General features: G+C 45.5%; 1 protein-coding gene across 4 annotated transcripts in view; it reads left to right on the plus strand.

Moving 5' to 3' along the window:
* Positions 1-16,607, plus strand: part of LOC129837519 (NIPA-like protein 2) — a 35,222-nt gene extending 18,615 nt beyond the window's left edge. Inside the window, exons 2-5 of one of the 4 annotated variants that reach the window (XM_055903754.1) lie at positions 3,065-3,133; positions 3,324-3,495; positions 11,910-11,969; positions 16,337-16,581. In XM_055903754.1, coding sequence (XP_055759729.1) covers positions 3,065-3,133; positions 3,324-3,495; positions 11,910-11,969; positions 16,337-16,494 — 459 coding nt within the window. In that variant the 3' untranslated portion in view covers positions 16,495-16,581. Of the gene's footprint in view, positions 1-3,064; positions 3,134-3,323; positions 3,496-10,135; positions 10,264-11,909; positions 11,970-16,336 lie in introns of those variants that run through there. The other 3 variants (XM_055903758.1, XM_055903756.1, XM_055903755.1) reach the window with 3 other exon arrangements.
* The last annotated feature ends 4,034 nt before the right edge of the window (positions 16,608-20,641 follow it).

Here is a 20,641-nt window from a genome sequence, read left to right on the forward strand (position 1 = left end):
CCTGTGGAATGTTGTCCCCACTCCTCTTCAATGGCTGTGTGAAGTTGCTGGATATTGGCAGGAACTGGAACACGCTGTCGTACACGTCGATCCAGAGCATCCCAAACATGCTCAATGGCTGACATGTCTGGTGGGTATGCAGGCCATGGAAGAACTGGGACATTTTCAGCTTCCAGGAATTGTGTACAGATCCTTGTGACATGGGGCGGTGCGTTATCATGCTGAGACATGAGGTGATGGCGGCGGATGAATGGCACCACAACGGGGCCTCAGGATCTCGTCACTTTCAAATGACCATAGATAATATACAGTTGTTTGTTGTCTGCAGCTTATGCCTGTTCACACCATAACCCCACCGTGGGGAACTCTGTTCACAACGTTGACATCAGTAAACCGCTCGACCACACAACGCCATACACGGTCTGCCGTTGTGAGGTCGGTTGGACGTACTGGCGTTCTCTATGGGATGATGTCACTCGTCTAGTGGCGTTCTCTATGGGATGATGTCACTCGTCTAGTGGCGTTCTCTACGGGATGATGTCACTCGTCTAGTGGCGTTCTCTACGGGATGATGTCACTCGTCTAGTGGCGTTCTCTACGGGATGATGTCACTCGTCTAGTGGCGTTCTCTACGGGATGATGTCACTCGTCTAGTGGCGTTCTCTACGGGATGATGACACTCGTCTAGTGGCGTTCTCTACGGGATGATGACACTCGTCTAGTGGCGTTCTCTACGGGATGATGTCACTCGTCTAGTGGCGTTCTCTATGGGATGATGTCACTCGTCTAGTGGCGTTCTCTATGGGATGATGTCACTCGTCTAGTGGCGTTCTCTATGGGATGATGTCACTCGTCTAGTGGCGTTCTCTATGGGATGATGTCACTCGTCTAGTGGCGTTCTCTACGGGATGATGTCACTCGTCTAGTGGCGTTCTCTACGGGATGATGTCACTCGTCTAGTGGCGTTCTCTACGGGATGATGTCACTCGTCTAGTGGCGTTCTCTACGGGATGATGTCACTCGTCCAGTGGCGTTCTCTATGGGATGATGTCACTCGTCCAGTGGCGTTCTCTACGGGATGATGTCACTCGTCTAGTGACGTTCTCTATTGGATGATGTCACTCGTCTAGTGGCGTTCTCTATGGGATGATGTCACTCGTCTAGTGGCGTTCTCTATGGGATGATGTCACTCGTCTAGTGGCGTTCTCTATGGGATGATGTCACTCGTCTAGTGGCGTTCTCTACGGGATGATGTCACTCGTCTAGTGGCGTTCTCTACGGGGTGATGTCACTCGTCTAGTGGCGTTCTCTACGGGGTGATGTCACTCGTCTAGTGGCGTTCTCTACGGGATGATGTCACTCGTCTAGTGGCGTTCTCTACGGGATGATGTCACTCGTCTAGTGGCGTTCTCTACGGGATGATGTCACTCGTCTAGTGGCGTTCTCTACGGGATGATGTCACTCGTCTAGTGGCGTTCTCTACGGGATGATGTCACTCGTCTAGTGGCGTTCTCTACGGGATGATGTCACTCGTCTAGTGGCGTTCTCTACGGGATGATGACACTCGTCTAGTGGCGTTCTCTACGGGATGATGTCACTCGTCTAGTGGCGTTCTCTACGGGATGATGTCACTCGTCTAGTGGCGTTCTCTACGGGATGATGTCACTCGTCTAGTGGCGTTCTCTATGGGATGATGTCACTCGTCTAGTGGCGTTCTCTATGGGATGATGTCACTCGTCTAGTGGCGTTCTCTATGGGATGATGTCACTCGTCTAGTGGCGTTCTCTATGGGATGATGTCACTCGTCTAGTGGCGTTCTCTACGGGATGATGTCACTCGTCTAGTGGCGTTCTCTACGGGATGATGTCACTCGTCTAGTGGCGTTCTCTACGGGATGATGTCACTCGTCTAGTGGCGTTCTCTACGGGATGATGTCACTCGTCTAGTGGCGTTCTCTACGGGATGATGTCACTCGTCCAGTGGCGTTCTCTACGGGATGATGTCACTCGTCTAGTGGCGTTCTCTACGGGATGATGTCACTCGTCTAGTGACGTTCTCTACGGGATGATGTCACTCGTCTAGTGACGTTCTCTACGGGATGATGTCACTCGTCTAGTGGCGTTCTCTACGGGATGATGTCACTCGTCCAGTGGCGTTCTCTACGGGATGATGTCACTCGTCTAGTGGCGTTCTCTACGGGATGATGTCACTCGTCCAGTGGCGTTCTCTACGGGATGATGTCACTCGTCTAGTGGCGTTCTCTACGGGATGATGTCACTCGTCCAGTGGCGTTCTCTACGGGATGATGTCACTCGTCCAGTGGCGTTCTCTACGGGATGATGTCACTCGTCTAGTGGCGTTCTCTACGGGATGATGTCACTCGTCTAGTGGCGTTCTATATGGGATGATGTCACTCGTCTAGTGGCGTTCTCTACGGGATTATGTCACTCGTCCAGTGGCGTTCTCTACGGGATGATGTCACTCGTCTAGTGGCGTTCTCTACGGGATGATGTCACTCGTCTAGTGGCGTTCTCTATGGGATGATGTCACTCGTCTAGTGGCGTTCTCTATGGGATGATGTCACTCGTCTAGTGGCGTTCTCTATGGGATGATGTCACTCGTCTAGTGGCGTTCTCTATGGGATGATGTCACTCGTCTAGTGGCGTTCTCTACGGGATGATGTCACTCGTCTAGTGGCGTTCTCTATGGGATGATGTCACTCGTCTAGTGGCGTTCTCTACGGGATGATGTCACTCGTCCAGTGGCGTTCTCTACGGGATGATGTCACTCGTCCAGTGGCGTTCTCTACGGGATGATGTCACTCGTCCAGTGGCGTTCTCTACGGGATGATGTCACTCGTCCAGTGGGATGATGCCACTCGTCCAGTGGCGTTCTCTGCGGGATGATGCCACTCGTCCAGTGGCGTTCTCTACGGGATGATGTCACTCGTCCAGTGGGATGATGTCACTCGTCCAGTGGGATGATGTCACTCGTCCAGTGGCGTTCTCTACAGGATGTTACTCACAGAGGTTTCCTTCTGATCTGTTTTACTGTTGTTTTGCAGACGTATCTCCTGGGAATCATCATTTCAATATGTGGGAACTTCCTCATCAGCATTTCTCTGAATATACAGGTAGGGGTGTGTTTGTTTTATGAGGCCGTGTACAGTACTATGAGAAACAACACTAGTGTTAACTGATGTCATCATTTACCCCAATGGATTCACTAGTTCCTTGATGATATGTTAGCTACTGTATTTTCCCATGCTCCTCTTAACATGTCAATGAAGTGCTGTCCTTGACACTCTCTCCTCTCGCTGTCAGAAATATGCCCACATGCGTCAGTCCCAGCTCGGCGCCTCCAGGCCCTACTACACGTCGGTGCTGTGGTGGAGTGGAGTGGTTCTGATGGGGGTAGGGGAGCTGGGGAACTTCGCAGCCTACGGCTTCGCTCCGGCCTCCCTCATCGCACCCCTGGGCTGTGTTTCAGTCATAGGTAAACACACAAACCTTTCAGACCTTTCTTTAGTATTATTGTTTATTTGTTTATTTATCTATATTTTCGGAATAATCTTATTTAATTTCTTGCATCAATATGAAACCCCTCTTATATTGCCACTTTCCCTGGTTGAATTGACCGGTAGAAGCACAGGTCTAGGATCAGTTTATCCTCCCCAATCCTGACCTTAAACCTCAGAAGGGGAAAAAACACACAACTGATCTCAGATCATGATGCAGCGTCTAGAGAGCCGCCCTAATAATACCTCCAGGTGACACATCCCATTTTAGCCAATCCGATGGCTTGCTGGTTCTGTAATCCACCAATCCGTGTGAAGCCGTTCTCTACCCGGGATAAATATATGGATCAATATATAGTTATATATGGATAAATATATGGTTATATATGGATACATATATGGTTATATATGGATAATTATATGGTCATATATGTATAAATATATGGTTATATATGGATATGTATGGCTAAATATATGGTTATATATGGATAAATATATGGTCATATATGGTTAAATGTATAGTTATATATGGATAAATGTATGGTTACGTATGGATAAATATATGGTCATATATGGATAAATATATGGTTGTATATGGATAAATATATAGTTACATATGGATAAATATGCCAGCTGTCACGTGTTCAGTGTAAACATTCTAATGGCAGGTTAAATATTGACCTTCAGGTGCAGTCCTCTCCTTTATCCTAGCCTGGTCCCAGATCTGTCTAGCCAACTCTTATGGTTGGCAACACAGCATAAACAGACCTGGGAACAGGCTAGGGCAATATGGCCAAGATATCATATCACAGTAGTTTTCTACTTTTTTGATGGTATTTTGTGTTTTTGGACTATGAAAGTTCTACATGTGCTTTATGAGTGATCCTAGGGTGGAAACACATATATTCTAAGTGACTTCAATGGGTCTTTCTCCATTCTGATTGGTTTATACCGTTCAATTAAACTTTTAGCCCCCCCCCTCCAAAAAAAACAAATGCTGCATTTTCATACATTTCTGCATTTCCTGCACTCATTTAAGATAATTTCCAAACTGCCACGTAGGGCTGCAGGATATGGACAAATATAAAATTACCAAAAGTTTCAAATATGATTTGACTTGTGATGTAGATCAAAACACTTTGGGTGAACTGTTGGAATCATGGAAATAGAATGATTATTCTATAGTTAGAATATAAATAGTGGGCACTTTGAATACAGTGTTTGACATGACAATGCCAGGGAGGAGTTATTGTGACAGGGTAGGAACCATAGTGTTGGTCAGTGTTTCCTAGGGGACGCTATAATCTTTTGCTACCTTTTCTCTTAGCTACTTCCTGTAGCTAGCATATTCATGCTTCTCCTATTCCTCTTTGATTTAGAAGATACTGTTGCACAAACAACATGCTGATTTAAGGTCTACACCATCACTGGTATCAGGCTGTATTAGCTAGCCAGCTAACTAGCGATTTAGCATTAGCGGCTAACATGATTTAGGCCACAACTTGCTGAGAAATTACAAACGTAAGAAACACAAACTAATAGTGTAATTATAGAATACTAATGGATTTATATTAAGACGTGAAAACAGCATCGTAGTCATCAACATGGTTCCATGTGCTGTGTTGACCATGCAGACTGACAGGTGTCTCCATGTGCTGCGTTGACCATGCAGACTGACAGGTGTCTCCATGTGCTGCGTTGACCATGCAGACTGACAGGTGTCTCCATGTGCTGCGTTGACCATGCAGACTGACAGGTGTCTCCATGTGCTGCGTTGACCATGCAGACTGACAGGTGTCTCCATGTGCTGTGTTGACCATGCAGACTGACAGGTGTCTCCATGTGCTGCGTTGACCATGCAGACTGACAGGTGTCTCCATGTGCTGCGTTGACCATGCAGACTGACCAGTGTCTCCATGTGCTGTGTTGACCATGCAGACTGACCAGTGTCTCCATGTGCTGTGTTGACCATGCAGACTGACAGGTGTCACCATGTGCTGCGTTGACCATGCAGACTGACAGGTGTCTCCATGTGTTGTGTTGACCATGCAGACTGACAGGTGTCACCATGTGCTGCGTTGACCATGCAGACTGACCAGTGTCGACCATGCAGACTGAACACAAGTGTCTCGTGGTCGAGCAACAACAAATGTGCTCCTTGAGTGGCAGGGGGCGGGGCTAGGTCTGTGTGGAAAGCGGCACGGAGAGAGATGACTCAAGCAGCGGAGTATAATATAAAAATGGACGTCACACACTCCGTATCACATTTAACAAACCAAACATTGAAATACCATTTATAGAAGGTAAAGTAAAAATCCCAAACTGGTCCATGTATCAAAACGGGTGTTCACAGGCCCACTGGGTTCTATTAGATCTGATAGGCCCGTCTCCCTGTCTCTGATGTATCTGTAAGTTGCATTTGGGTTGTCATAGACTGCATAGACTGGCCTTGTGTTATACAGCTTAACATGGAAGGACGGGGAGAAGAACACAGGTACAACTGCATCAGGTGTTTCCACATGTTAACCACCAGACAAGACAACCGGTACTTTATAGACCTAACTACATCAGGTGTTTCCACATGTTAACCACCAGTAAAGACAACCGGTACTTTATAGACCTAACTGCATCAGGTGTTTCCACACGTTAACCACCAGTAAAGACAACCGGTACTTTATAGACCTTACTGCATCAGGTGTTTCCACATGTTAACCACCAGACAAGACAACCGGTACTTTATAGACCTTACTGCATCAGGTGTTTCTACATGTTAACCACCAGTAAAGACAACCGGTACTTTATAGACCTTACTGCATCAGGTGTTTCCACACGTTAACCACCAGTAAAGACAACCGGTACTTTATAGACCTTACTGCATCAGGTGTTTCCACATGTTAACCACCAGACAAGACAACCGGTACTTTATAGACCTAACTGCATCAGGTGTTTCCACATGTTAACCACCAGACAAGACAACCGGTACTTTATAGACCTTACTGCATCAGGTGTTTCCACATGTTAACCACCAGACAAGACAACCGGTACTTTATAGACCTAACTGCATCAGGTGTTTCCACATGTTAACCACCAGACAAGACAACCGGTACTTTATAGACCTTACTGCATCAGGTGTTTCCACATGTTAACCACCAGACAAGACAACCGGTACTTTATAGACCTTACTGCAGTAAAGACAACCGGTACTTTATAGACCTAACTGCATCAGGTGTTTCCACATGTTAACCACCAGACAAGACAACCGGTACTTTATAGACCTAACTGCATCAGGTGTTTCCACATGTTAACCACCAGACAAGACAACCGGTACTTTATAGACCTAACTGCATCAGGTGTTTCCACATGTTAACCACCAGACAAGACAACCGGTACTTTATAGACCTTACTGCAGTAAAGACAACCGGTACTTTATAGACCTTACTGCATCAGGTGTTTCCACATGTTAACCACCAGACAAGACAACCGGTACTTTATAGACCTTACTGCATCAGGTGTTTCCACATGTTAACCACCAGACAAGACAACCGGTACTTTATAGACCTTACTACATCAGGTGTTTCCACATGTTAACCACCAGACAAGACAACCGGTACTTTATAGACCTTACTGCATCAGGTGTTTCCACATGTTAACCACCAGACAAGACAACCGGTACTTTATAGACCTTACTACATCAGGTGTTTCCACACGTTAACCACCAGACAAGACAACCTGTACTTTATAGACCTTACTGCAGTAAAGACAACCGGTACTTTATAGACCTTACTGCATCAGGTGTTTCCACACGTTAACCACCAGACAAGACAACCTGTACTTTATAGACCTTACTGCAGTAAAGACAACCGGTACTTTATAGACCTTACTGCATCAGGTGTTTCCACATGTTAACCACCAGACAAGACAACCGGTACTTTATAGACCTTACTGCATCAGGTGTTTCCACATGTTAACCACCAGACAAGACAACCGGTACTTTATAGACCTTACTGCATCAGGTGTTTCCACATGTTAACCACCAGACAAGACAACCGGTACTTTATAGACCTTACTGCATCAGGTGTTTCCACATGTTAACCACCAGACAAGACAACCGGTACTTTATAGACCTTACTACATCAGGTGTTTCCACACGTTAACCACCAGACAAGACAACCTGTACTTTATAGACCTTACTGCAGTAAAGACAACCGGTACTTTATAGACCTTACTGCATCAGGTGTTTCCACATGTTAACCACCAGACAAGACAACCGGTACTTTATAGACCTTACTACATCAGGTGTTTCCACACGTTAACCACCAGACAAGACAACCTGTACTTTATAGACCTTACTGCAGTAAAGACAACCGGTACTTTATAGACCTTACTGCATCAGGTGTTTCCACACGTTAACCACCAGACAAGACAACCTGTACTTTATAGACCTTACTGCAGTAAAGACAACCGGTACTTTATAGACCTTACTGCATCAGGTGTTTCCACATGTTAACCACCAGTAAAGACAACCGGTACTTTATAGACCTTACTACATCAGGTGTTTCCACACGTTAACCACCAGACAAGACAACCGGTACTTTATAGACCTTACTGCAGTAAAGACAACCGGTACTTTATAGACCTAACTGCATCAGGTGTTTCCACATGTTAACCACCAGACAAGACAACCGGTACTTTATAGACCTAACTACATCAGGTGTTTCCACATGTTAACCACCAGTAAAGACAACCGGTACTTTATAGACCTAACTGCATCAGGTGTTTCCACATGTTAACCACCAGACAAGACAACCGGTACTTTATAGACCTTACTGCATCAGGTGTTTCCACATGTTAACCACCAGACAAGACAACCGGTACTTTATAGACCTTACTGCATCAGGTGTTTCCACATGTTAACCACCAGACAAGACAACCGGTACTTTATAGACCTTACTACATCAGGTGTTTCCACATGTTAACCACCAGTAAAGACAACAGGTACTTTATAGACCTATTCACCACTTCTCTTCATTATTCTGCTGCGTCAATGGATGCTGTGGTGAAATATTACTGAGGTGGTGTGTTCTCTCTGGAGCCAGGCTACCTCTACTACTACTACTACTACTACTACTACACTGCTACTACTACTATTAGAGGTGGTGGTTCTCTCTGGAGCCAGGCTACCTCTACTACTATATCTAACCAAGGACAGACAGAGAAATGGACTCTGTAGGAATCTGCGACACGAGAGCTTCACTCAGCCTCTCTCTGATTATTAGCGACAAGACTCCTGAATCTTGGCTTTTATATGGAGTTGCTATGGTTACAGGAGATGGATCTAGTGTGTCCCGAAGGCAGAGGGGAAACCTTTAACCGTGAGATGAAGCTCTCTGTATGGGATGTTATCAGCCACCTGGTGGTCAGGATCAACCAACCAGTCGTAGATTAACAGTCAACATCTCCTATTAGATCAGTACATCAATGTGTCAATAGTTATGGTTTCATTGTGTGACCTACTTCACATTTTAATGTGCTGTTGTTATGTGTGTCAAAGCTCATATCAACGTCAGTCTATAGAGCCGATTGTACGGTGGCTTTGAGACCATTGGGTTCACCTTCTTTCACCTTGCTTTGAGACCATTGGGTTCACCTTCTTTCACCTTGCTTTGAGACCATTGGGTTCACCTTCTTTCACCTTGCTTTGAGACCATTGGGTTCACCTTCTTTCACCTTGCTTTGAGACCATTGAGTTCACCTTCTTTCACCTTGCTTTGAGACCATTGGGTTCACCTTCTTTCACCTTGCTTTGAGACCATTGGGTTTACCTTCTTTCACCTTGCTTTGAGACCATTGGGTTCACCTTCTTTCACCTTGCTTTGAGACCATTGGGTTCACCTTGCTTTGAGACCATTGGGTTCACCTTCTTTCACCTTGCTTTGAGACCATTGGGTTCACCTTCTTTCACCTTGCTTTGAGACCATTGGGTTCACCTTGCTTTGAGACCATTGGGTTCACCTTGCTTTGAGACCATTGGGTTCACCTTCTTTCACCTTGCTTTGAGACCATTGGGTTCACCTTCTTTCACCTTGCTTTGAGACCATTGGGTTCACCTTCTTTCACCTTGCTTTGAGACCATTGGGTTCACCTTCTTTCACCTTGCTTTGAGACCATTGGGTTCACCTTCTTTCACCTTGCTTTGAGACCATTGGGTTCACCTTCTTTCACCTTGCTTTGAGACCATTGGGTTCACCTTCTTTCACCTTGCTTTGAGACCATTGGGTTCACCTTCTTTCACCTTGCTTTGAGACCATTGGGTTCACCTTCTTTCACCTTGCTTTGAGTTAGAGTGACAGAGTTGCTGTGATTATTATTATCTCTATCAAATGACAGACAAAGGGACTCTGTAGGAATCTCTGACACGAGAGCTTCTCTGATTATTAGGGACAAGACTCCTATACATGTGAGACTGTAGGTGTGTGAACCAGGTATGATGGCTGGATATCTCTGTACCGCAGGTCACATAGTATCCAGGTGACTGAATCTATGAAGGTAGACATCATACATGACTTTATTATGGAAAGAAAAGGGGGGATGTAAAATGGATGCCTTTCTCTCTTTCAGCCAGTGCAGTCATCTCTGTGGTGTTCCTTAATGTCTGCCTTCTCTTTCAGTCATCTCTGTGGTGTTCCTTAATGTCTGCCTTCTCTTTCAGTCATCTCTGTGGTATTCCTTAATGTCTGCCTTCTCTTCCAGTCATCTCTGTGGTGTTCCTTAATGTCTGCCTTCTCTTTCAGTCATCTCTGTGGTGTTCCTTAATGTCTGCCTTCTCTTTCAGTCATCTCTGTGGTGTTCCTTAATGTCTGCCTTCTCTTTCAGTCATCTCTGTGGTGTTCCTTAATGTCTGCCTTCTCTTTCAGTCATCTCTGTGGTGTTCCTTAATGTCTGCCTTCTCTTTCAGTCATCTCTGTGGTGTTCCTTAATGTCTGCCTTCTCTTTCAGTCATCTCTGTGGTGTTCCTTAATGTCTGCCTTCTCTTTCAGTCATCTCTGTGGTATTCCTTAATGTCTGCCTTCTCTTTCAGTCATCTCTGTGGTGTTCCTTAATGTCTGCCTTCTCTTTCAGTCATCTCTGTGGTGTTCCTTAATGTCTGCCTTCTCTTTCAGTCATCTCTGTGGTATTCCTTAATGTCTGCCTTCTCTTTCAGTCATCTCTGTGGTGTTCCTTAATGTCTGCCTTCTCTTTCAGTCATCTCTGTGGTGTTCCTTAATGTCTGCCTTCTCTTTCAGTCATCTCTGTGGTGTTCCTTAATGTCTGCCTTCTCTTTCAGTCATCTCTGTGGTGTTCCTTAATGTCTGCCTTCTCTTTCAGTCATCTCTGTGGTGTTCCTTAACGTCTGCCTTCTCTTTCAGTCATATCTGTGGTGTTCCTTAATGTCTGCCTTCTCTTTCAGTCATCTCTGTGGTGTTCCTTAATGTCTGCCTTCTCTTTCAGTCATCTCTGTGGTGTTCCTTAATGTCTGCCTTCTCTTTCAGTCATCTCTGTGGTGTTCCTTAATGTCTGCCTTCTCTTTCAGTCATCTCTGTGGTGTTCCTTAATGTCTGCCTTCTCTGTGGTGTTCCTTAATGTCTGCCTTCTCTTTCAGTCATCTCTGTGGTGTTCCTTAACGTCTGCCTTCTCTTTCAGTCATCTCTGTGGTGTTCCTTAATGTCTGCCATCTCTTTCAGTCATCTCTGTGGTGTTCCTTAATGTCTGCCTTCTCTTTCAGTCATCTCTGTGGTGTTCCTTAATGTCTGCCTTCTCTTTCAGTCATCTCTGTGGTGTTCCTTAATGTCTGCCTTCTCTTTCAGCCATCTCTGTGGTGTTCCTTAATGTCTGCCTTCTCTTTCAGTCATCTCTGTGGTGTTCCTTAATGTCTGCCTTCTCTTTCAGTCATCTCTGTGGTGTTCCTTAATGTCTGCCTTCTCTTTCAGTCATCTCTGTGGTGTTCCTTAATGTCTGCCTTCTCTTTCAGTCATCTCTGTGGAGTTCCTTAATGTCTGTCATCTCTGTGGTGTTCCTTAATGTCTGCCTTCTCTTTCAGTCATCTCTGTGGTGTTCCTTAATGTCTGCCTTCTCTTTCAGTCATCTCTGTGGAGTTCCTTAATGTCAGTCATCTCTGTGGTGTTCCTTAATGTCTGCCTTCTCTTTCAGTCATCTCTGTGGTGTTCCTTAATGTCTGCCTTCTCTTTCAGTCATCTCTGTGGTGTTCCTTAATGTCTGCCTTCTCTTTCAGTCATCTCTGTGGTGTTCCTTAATGTCTGCCTTCTCTTTCAGTCATCTCTGTGGTATTCCTTAATGTCTGCCTTCTCCTTCAGTCATCTCTGTGGTGTTCCTTAATGTCTGCCTTCTCTTTCAGCCAGTGCAGTCATCTCTGTGGTGTTCCTTAAAGAGACGCTACGAGCCTCTGATATTGTTGGTAAGTTTGTAAACACACACACACTCATAGCCCTAATCAAATACCCTCAGGACATAATGTGATGTTGATAAAGATGAGTGTTCTGATTTAGGTATGAGTTCCCACGTTACAAAATAATATGTCTGGTTGACATCTAGGAGGAGAGAGGAGCTGGCTAGGTATGAGTTCCCACGTTACAAAATAATATGTCTGGTTGACGACTAGGAGGAGAGAGAGGAGCTGGCTAGGTATGAGTTCCCACGTTACAAAACATTATGTCTGGTTGACGTCTAGGAGGAGAGAGAGGAGCTGGCTAGGTATGAGTTCCCACGTTACAAAACATTATGTCTGGTTGACATCTAGGAGGAGAGAGGAGCTGGCTAGGTATGAGTTCCCACGTTACAAAACATTATGTCTGGTTGACGTCTAGGAGGAGAGAGGAGCTGGCTAGGTATGAGTTCCCACGTTACAAAACAATATGTCTGGTTGACATCTAGGAGGAGAGAGAGGAGCTGGCTAGGTATGAGTTCCCACGTTACAAAACATTATGTCTGGTTGACGTCTAGGAGGAGAGAGAGGAGCTGGCTAGGTATGAGTTCCCACGTTACAAAACATTATGTCTGGTGACGACTAGGAGGAGAGAGAGGAGCTGGCTAGGTATGAGTTCCCACGTTACAAAACATTGTCTGGTTGACGTCTAGGAGGAGAGAGGAGCTGGCTAGGTATGAGTTCCCACGTTACAAAATAATATGTCTGGTTGACATCTAGGAGGAGAGAGGAGCTGGCTAGGTATGAGTTCCCACGTTACAAAACATTGTCTGGTTGACGTCTAGGAGGAGAGAGAGGAGCTGGCTAGGTATGAGTTCCCACGTTACAAAACATTATGTCTGGTTGACGTCTAGGAGGAGAGAGAGGAGCTGGCTAGGTATGAGTTCCCACGTTACAAAACATTATGTCTGGTTGACATCTAGGAGGAGAGAGGAGCTGGCTAGGTATGAGTTCCCACGTTACAAAACATTATGTCTGGTTGACGTCTAGGAGGAGAGAGGAGCTGGCTAGGTATGAGTTCCCACGTTACAAAACATTATGTCTGGTGACGACTAGGAGGAGAGAGAGGAGCTGGCTAGGTATGAGTTCCCACGTTACAAAACATTGTCTGGTTGACGTCTAGGAGGAGAGAGGAGCTGGCTAGGTATGAGTTCCCACGTTACAAAACATTATGTCTGGTGACGTCTAGGAGGAGAGAGAGGAGCTGGCTAGGTATGAGTTCCCACGTTACAAAACATTGTCTGGTTGACGTCTAGGAGGAGAGAGAGGAGCTGGCTAGGTATGAGTTCCCACGTTACAAAACATTATGTCTGGTTGACGTCTAGGAGGAGAGAGGAGCTGGCTAGGTATGAGTTCCCACATTACAAAACATTATGTCTGGTTGACGACTAGGAGGAGAGAGGAGCTGGCTAGGTATGAGTTCCCACGTTACAAAACAATATGTCTGGTTGACGACTAGGAGGAGAGAGGAGCTGGCTAGGTATGAGTTCCCACGTTACAAAACAATATGTCTGGTTGACGTCTAGGAGGAGAGAGGAGCTGGCTAGGTATGAGTTCCCACGTTACAAAACATTATGTCTGGTTGACATCTAGGAGGAGAGAGAGGAGCTGGCTAGGTATGAGTTCCCACGTTACAAAACATTATGTCTGGTTGACGTCTAGGAGGAGCTGGCTAGGTATGAGTTCCCACGTTACAAAACATTATGTCTGGTTGACGTCTAGGAGGAGCTGGCTAGGTATGAGTTCCCACGTTACAAAACATTATGTCTGGTTGACGTCTAGGAGGAGAGAGGAGCTGGCTAGGTATGAGTTCCCACGTTACAAAACATTATGTCTGGTTGACGTCTAGGAGGAGAGAGGAGCTGGCTAGGTATGAGTTCCCACGTTACAAAACATTATGTCTGGTTGACATCTAGGAGGAGAGAGAGTAGCTGGCTAGGTATGAGTTCCCACGTTACAAAACATTATGTCTGGTTGACGTCTAGGAGGAGAGAGAGGAGCTGGCTAGGTATGAGTTCCCACGTTACAAAACATTATGTCTGGTTGACATCTAGGAGGAGAGAGGAGCTGGCTAGGTATGAGTTCCCACGTTACAAAACATTATGTCTGGTTGACGTCTAGGAGGAGAGAGAGGAGCTGGCTAGGTATGAGTTCCCACGTTACAAAACATTATGTCTGGTTGACGTCTAGGAGGAGAGAGGAGCTGGCTAGGTATGAGTTCCCACGTTACAAAACATTATGTCTGGTGACGTCTAGGAGGAGAGAGAGGAGCTGGCTAGGTATGAGTTCCCACGTTACAAAACATTGTCTGGTTGACGTCTAGGAGGAGAGAGAGGAGCTGGCTAGGTATGAGTTCCCACGTTACAAAACATTATGTCTGGTTGACGTCTAGGAGGAGAGAGGAGCTGGCTAGGTATGAGTTCCCACATTACAAAACATTATGTCTGGTTGACGACTAGGAGGAGAGAGGAGCTGGCTAGGTATGAGTTCCCACGTTACTAAACATTATGTCTGGTGACGTCTAGGAGGAGAGAGGAGCTGGCTAGGTATGAGTTCCCACGTTACAAAACATTATGTCTGGTTGACGACTAGGAGGAGAGAGAGGAGCTGGCTAGGTATGAGTTCCCACGTTACAAAACATTATGTCTGGTGACGTCTAGGAGGAGAGAGGAGCTGGCTAGGTATGAGTTCCCACGTTACAAAACAATATGTCTGGTTGACGTCTAGGAGGAGAGAGGAGCTGGCTAGGTATGAGTTCCCACGTTACAAAACATTATGTCTGGTTGACCTCTAGGAGGAGAGAGAGGAGCTGGCTAGGTATGAGTTCCCACGTTACAAAACATTATGTCTGGTTGACGTCTAGGAGGAGAGAGAGGAGCTGGCTAGGTATGAGTTCCCACGTTACAAAACATTATGTCTGGTTGACGTCTAGGAGGAGAGAGAGGAGCTGGCTAGGTATGAGTTCCCACGTTACAAAACATTATGTCTGGTTGACGTCTAGGAGGAGAGAGAGGAGCTGGCTAGGTATGAGTTCCCACGTTACAAAACATTATGTCTGGTTGACGACTAGGAGGAGAGAGAGGAGCTGGCTAGGTATGAGTTCCCACGTTACAAAACATTATGTCTGGTTGACGTCTAGGAGGAGAGAGGAGCTGGCTAGGTATGAGTTCCCACGTTACAAAACATTATGTCTGGTTGACGTCTAGGAGGAGAGAGAGGAGCTGGCTAGGTATGAGTTCCCACGTTACTAAACATTGTGTCTGGTTGACGTCTAGGAGGAGCTGGCTAGGTATGAGTTCCCACATTACAAAACATTATGTCTGGTTGACGTCTAGGAGGAGAGAGAGGAGCTGGTTCGTGACTCTTATGTAAATATTAGTTACATATATATTGTTAGTGTAGTTAGTCAGAGATGGAAATTAACATTAACTCTGAAGCTCAGTAGTGATTAAACAGATCAGTTACACTGTGTCATATGATGAAGCTCAGTAGTGATTAAACAGATCACTGTGTCATATGATCAGTAGTGATTAAACAGATCACTGTGTCATATGATGAAGCTCAGTAGTGATTAAACAGATCACTGTGTCATATGATCAGTAGTGATTAAACAGATCACTGTGTCATATGATCAGTAGTGATCAAACAGATCACTGTGTCATATGATCAGTAGTGATTAAACAGATCACTGTGTCATATGATCAGTAGTGATTAAACAGATCACTGTGTCATATGATGAGTAGTGATTAAACAGATCACTTTGTCATATGATGAAGCTCAGTAGTGATTAAACAGATCACTGTGTCATGTGATCAGTAGTGATTAAACAGATCACTGTGTCATATGATCAGTAGTGATTAAACAGATCACTGTGTCATATGATCAGTAGTGATTAAACAGATCACTTTGTCATATGATGAAGCTCAGTAGTGATTAAACAGATCACTGTGTCATATGATCAGTAGTGATTAAACAGATCACTGTGTCATATGATCAGTAGTGATTAAACAGATCACTGTGTCATATGATGAAGCTCAGTAGTGATTAAACAGATCACTGTGTCATATGATGAAGCTCAGTAGTGATTAAACAGATCACTGTGTCATATGATCAGTAGTGATTAAACAGATCACTGTGTCATATGATCAGTAGTGATTAAACAGATCACTGTGTCATATGATCAGTAGTGATTAAACAGATCACTGTGTCATATGATCAGTAGTGATTAAACAGATCACTGTGTCATATGATCAGTAGTGATTAAACAGATCACTGTGTCATATGATACTCAGGTGAATAGGATGGTTCAATACTCCTGTGAATCTCTTCCTGACCTACAGGTGGAGCTCTAGCAGTGTTGGGGACCTATCTCCTGGTCACCTTCGCCCCTCACACCTCCACCCACATCACCGCCCACCTGGTGCAACGATACGCCGTCAGCTGGCAGTTCCTGATTTACCTGGTATGTACCCTAACCCACACCTGGTATGTACCCTAACCCGCACCTGGTATGTACCCTAACCCGCACCTGGTATGTACCCTAACCCGCACCTGGTATGTACCCTGACCCGCACCTGGTATGTACCCTGACCCGCACCTGGTATGTACCCTGACCCACACCTGGTATGTACCCTGACCCACACCTGGTATGTACCCTGACCCACACCTGGTATGTACCCTGACCCACACCTGGTATGTACCCTGACCCGCACCTGGTATGTACCCTAACCCGCACCTGGTATGTACCCTGACCCGCACCTGGTATGTACCCTGACCCCCACCTGGTATGTACCCTGACCCCCACCTGGTATGTACCCTAACCCCCACCTGGTATGTACCCTAACCCGCACCTGGTATGTACCCTAACCCGCACCTGGTATGTACCCTGACCCCCACCTGGTATGTACCCTGACCCCCACCTGGTATGTACCCTAACCCACACCTGGTATGTACTCCTGGTATGTACCCTAACCCACACCTGGTATGTACCCTAACCCACACCTGGTATGTACTCCTGGTATGTACCCTAACCCACACCTGGTATGTACTCCTGGTATGTACCCTAACCCACACCTGGTATGTACTCTAACCCACACCTGGTATTTACTCCTGGTATGTACCCTGACCCCCACCTGGTATGCACCCTAACCCCCACCTGGTATGTACCCTAACCCGCACCTGGTATGTACTCCTGGTATGTACCCTAAACCACACCTGGTATGTACCCTAACCCGCACCTGGTATGTACTCCTGGTATGTACTCTAACCCACACCTGGTATGTACTCTAACCCACACCTGGTATTTACTCCTGGTATGTACCCTAACCCGCACCTGGTATGTACTCCTGGTATGTACCCTAACCCCCACCTGGTATGTACCCTAACCCCCACCTGGTATATACCCTAACCCCCACCTGGTATGTACCCTAACCCCCACCTGGTATGTACCCTGACCCGCACCTGGTATGTACCCTGACCCCCACCTGGTATGTACCCTGACCCCCACCTGGTATGTACCCTGACCCACACCTGGTATGTACCCTAACCCCCACCTGGTATGTACCCTGACCCACACCTGGTATGTACCCTAACCCACACCTGGTATGTACCCTAACCCACACCTGGTATGTACTCCTGGTATGTACCCTAACCCGCACCTGGTATGTACTCCTGGTATGTACCCTAACCCACACCTGGTATGTACCCTAACCCACACCTGGTATGTACTCCTGGTATGTACCCTAACCCGCACCTGGTATGTACTCCTGGTATGTACCCTAACCCGCACCTGGTATGTACCCTAACCCACACCTGGTATGTACTCCTGGTATGTACCCTAACCCGCACCTGGTATGTACTCCTGGTATGTACCCTAACCCGCACCTGGTATGTACTCCTGGTATGTACCCTAACCCGCACCTGGTATGTACCCTAACCCACACCTACTCTAAAACCACATATTGTAAATGGACTCTTCTCTCCCCTACCTGTTGAGGCTGGGGGCGCTGTTGTCACTATTTATGGTAATCTTGTAATTTTTGAAACGGCTTCCTACAAAATTCTTGATCGTACAATATGCATATTATTATTATTATTGGGTAGAAAACAGTCTATAGTTTCTATAGGAGTTGAAATTTTGTCTCTAAGTGGAACAGAACCCATTCTACAGCAATTTCCCTGACATGGAGTCAGATTTCAGAAATGTTGGCCCCTGATCTGGAGTCAGTTAAAAGGCCACTGTTATTGCTATGAGTATACGGACACTGCTTACGTCTTCCCCTGGATGCCTTTACGTGATGACGATTTGAATGGGGTCGATTGCGCGTTCACAGGCACTACAAATTAAAAAACCCTGTAGCTAGTCACTCTTTTGGAGCTGCGTCATGCGCCTGGAGGACACCGACCCGCACCTGTTCCAAGCATTAGTGTTGGGAGTAATCTTTCTCCGGTCATGTTAAGACTCGTTATAGGAGTTAAAAACATCATAAGGTAGTTAATTTAAAGCGTTTTATAGCAATTTATATCCGTTTAGTGCGATTTTGGGACATTTATTTCTGAAACGCTGTGAATCGCTGGGCACGCTTCCAGTTCATGCTGAACGCAGTTGGCATTTCCACATGGCAAGAGGACAGCTTTCCACCAAAAGACGATTAGACCCAAGAAAGGACCCTTTGCCCAAGATACTGATGGAAGAACAGCTCAAAGTAGGACATTTTTATTATGATAAATCGTGTTTCTGTCGAAAAATGTTAGTGGCTTAGGACGCCATGTTTTTTGACGTAGCTTCGCTTGGCGCAAACTGTATTGAAAAGTAAGGATAATTTAAAAAATGTAATTCCGCGATTGTATTAAGAATTAAATTGTCTATCAATCGCTGTCCACCCTATATTTTTTAGTCACGTTTATGAGTATTTATGTATAAGAGTAGATCACTGTCTAATATGGCGCACGGACATTTTCTCACCAGCTGGGCTACATTTCACATTGTCTAACCATGATTTTGGTGGCTAAATATGCACATTTTCGAACAAACTGTATATGTATGTTGTAATGTGATGTTACAGGGGTGTCATCTGAAGAATTCTGAGAAGGTTAGTGAAAAAAATAATATATTTTGGCGATGTTGACGTTATCGCTCTCTTTGGCTAGAATCAATGCTGGGCTGCTATGTGCTATGTGCTATGCTAATATAACGATTTATTGTGTTTTCGCTGTAAGACACTTAGAAAATCTGAAATATTGTCTGTATTCACAGGATCTGTGTCTTTCGATTAGTGTATGCTGTGTATTTTTACGAAATGTTTGATGATTAGTAAGTAGGTAAACACGTTGCTCTATGTAGTTATTCTAGTCCATATGTGACGGTGGGTGCAATTGTAACCTATGCCATCTACCTGAAATATGCACTTTTTTCTAACAAAACCTATCCCATACCATAAATATGTTATCAGACTGTCATCTGATGAGTTTTTTTCTTGGTTAGGGGCTATAAATATCTTAGTTTAGCCGAATTGGTGATAGCTACTGGTGTTGGTGGACAAATAAAAGATGGTGGATTATGCTAATGTGTTTTTAGGTAATAGATGTACATCTTTACATATTGTGTCTTCCCTGTAAAACATTTTAAAAATCGGACATGTTGGCTGGATTCACAAGATCTGTGTCTTTCATTAGCTGTATTGGACTTTAATGTGTGAAAGTTAAATATTTTAAAAAAATATTTTTTTTTAATTTCGCGGCTCTGCCTTTTCAGTGGGGGTGGGGGGGGGAGTGCCGCTAGCGGCACCCTCATCCTAGACAGGCTAAACCACATATTGTAAATGGACTCTTCTCTCCTCTACTCTAAACCCACATATTGTAAATGGACTCTTCTCTCCTCTACTCTAAACCACATATTGTAAATGGACTCTTCTCTCCCCTACTCTAAACCACATATTGTAAATGGACTCTTCTCTCCCCTACTCTAAACCACATATTGTAAATGGACTCTTCTCTCCTCTAAACCAGCTGATCAGCTGGTAGCCCAGCCAGACAGCGCCCAGTGGAGTTAATGCTGCCTGTCTTGTTTATCAGGTCACACCCCATTCTCCTCCCAGCCATTCATCACATCCTGATCCAGAATCTGTCTTATTTACCGAGCGAGGCCTCTGAATGTACTTAGACTAGAGAGAGAGAGAGACTGGAGAGAGAGAGAGAGAGACTAGAGAGAGAGAGAGAGACTGGAGAGAGAGAGAGACTGGAGAGAGAGAGAGAGAGACTGGAGAGACTGGAGAGAGAGAGAGAGAGAGACTGGAGAGAGAGAGAGACTGGAGAGAGAGAGAGACTGGAGAGACTGGAGTTGTGTCAACAGACTACAGCCATGGAATGGGAGCCCTTTAACATGTTAGAGCCGCTGACAGTCCTGGAATGGGAGCCCTTTAACATGTTAGAGCCGCTGACAGTCCTGGAATGGGATCCCTTTAACATGTTAGAGCCGCTGACAGGCCTGGAATGGGAGCCCTTTAACATGTTAGAGCCGCTGACAGTCCTGGAATGGGGGCCCTTTAACATGTTAGAGCCGCTGACAGTCCTGGAATGGGAGCCCTTTAACATGTTAGAGCCGCTGACAGTCCTGGAATGGGAGCCCTTTAACATGTTAGAGCCGC

The sequence above is a fragment of the Salvelinus fontinalis genome, chromosome 38 (genome assembly GCF_029448725.1).
Source record: "Salvelinus fontinalis isolate EN_2023a chromosome 38, ASM2944872v1, whole genome shotgun sequence".
In the NCBI taxonomy this organism is placed as follows: domain Eukaryota; kingdom Metazoa; phylum Chordata; class Actinopteri; order Salmoniformes; family Salmonidae; genus Salvelinus; species Salvelinus fontinalis.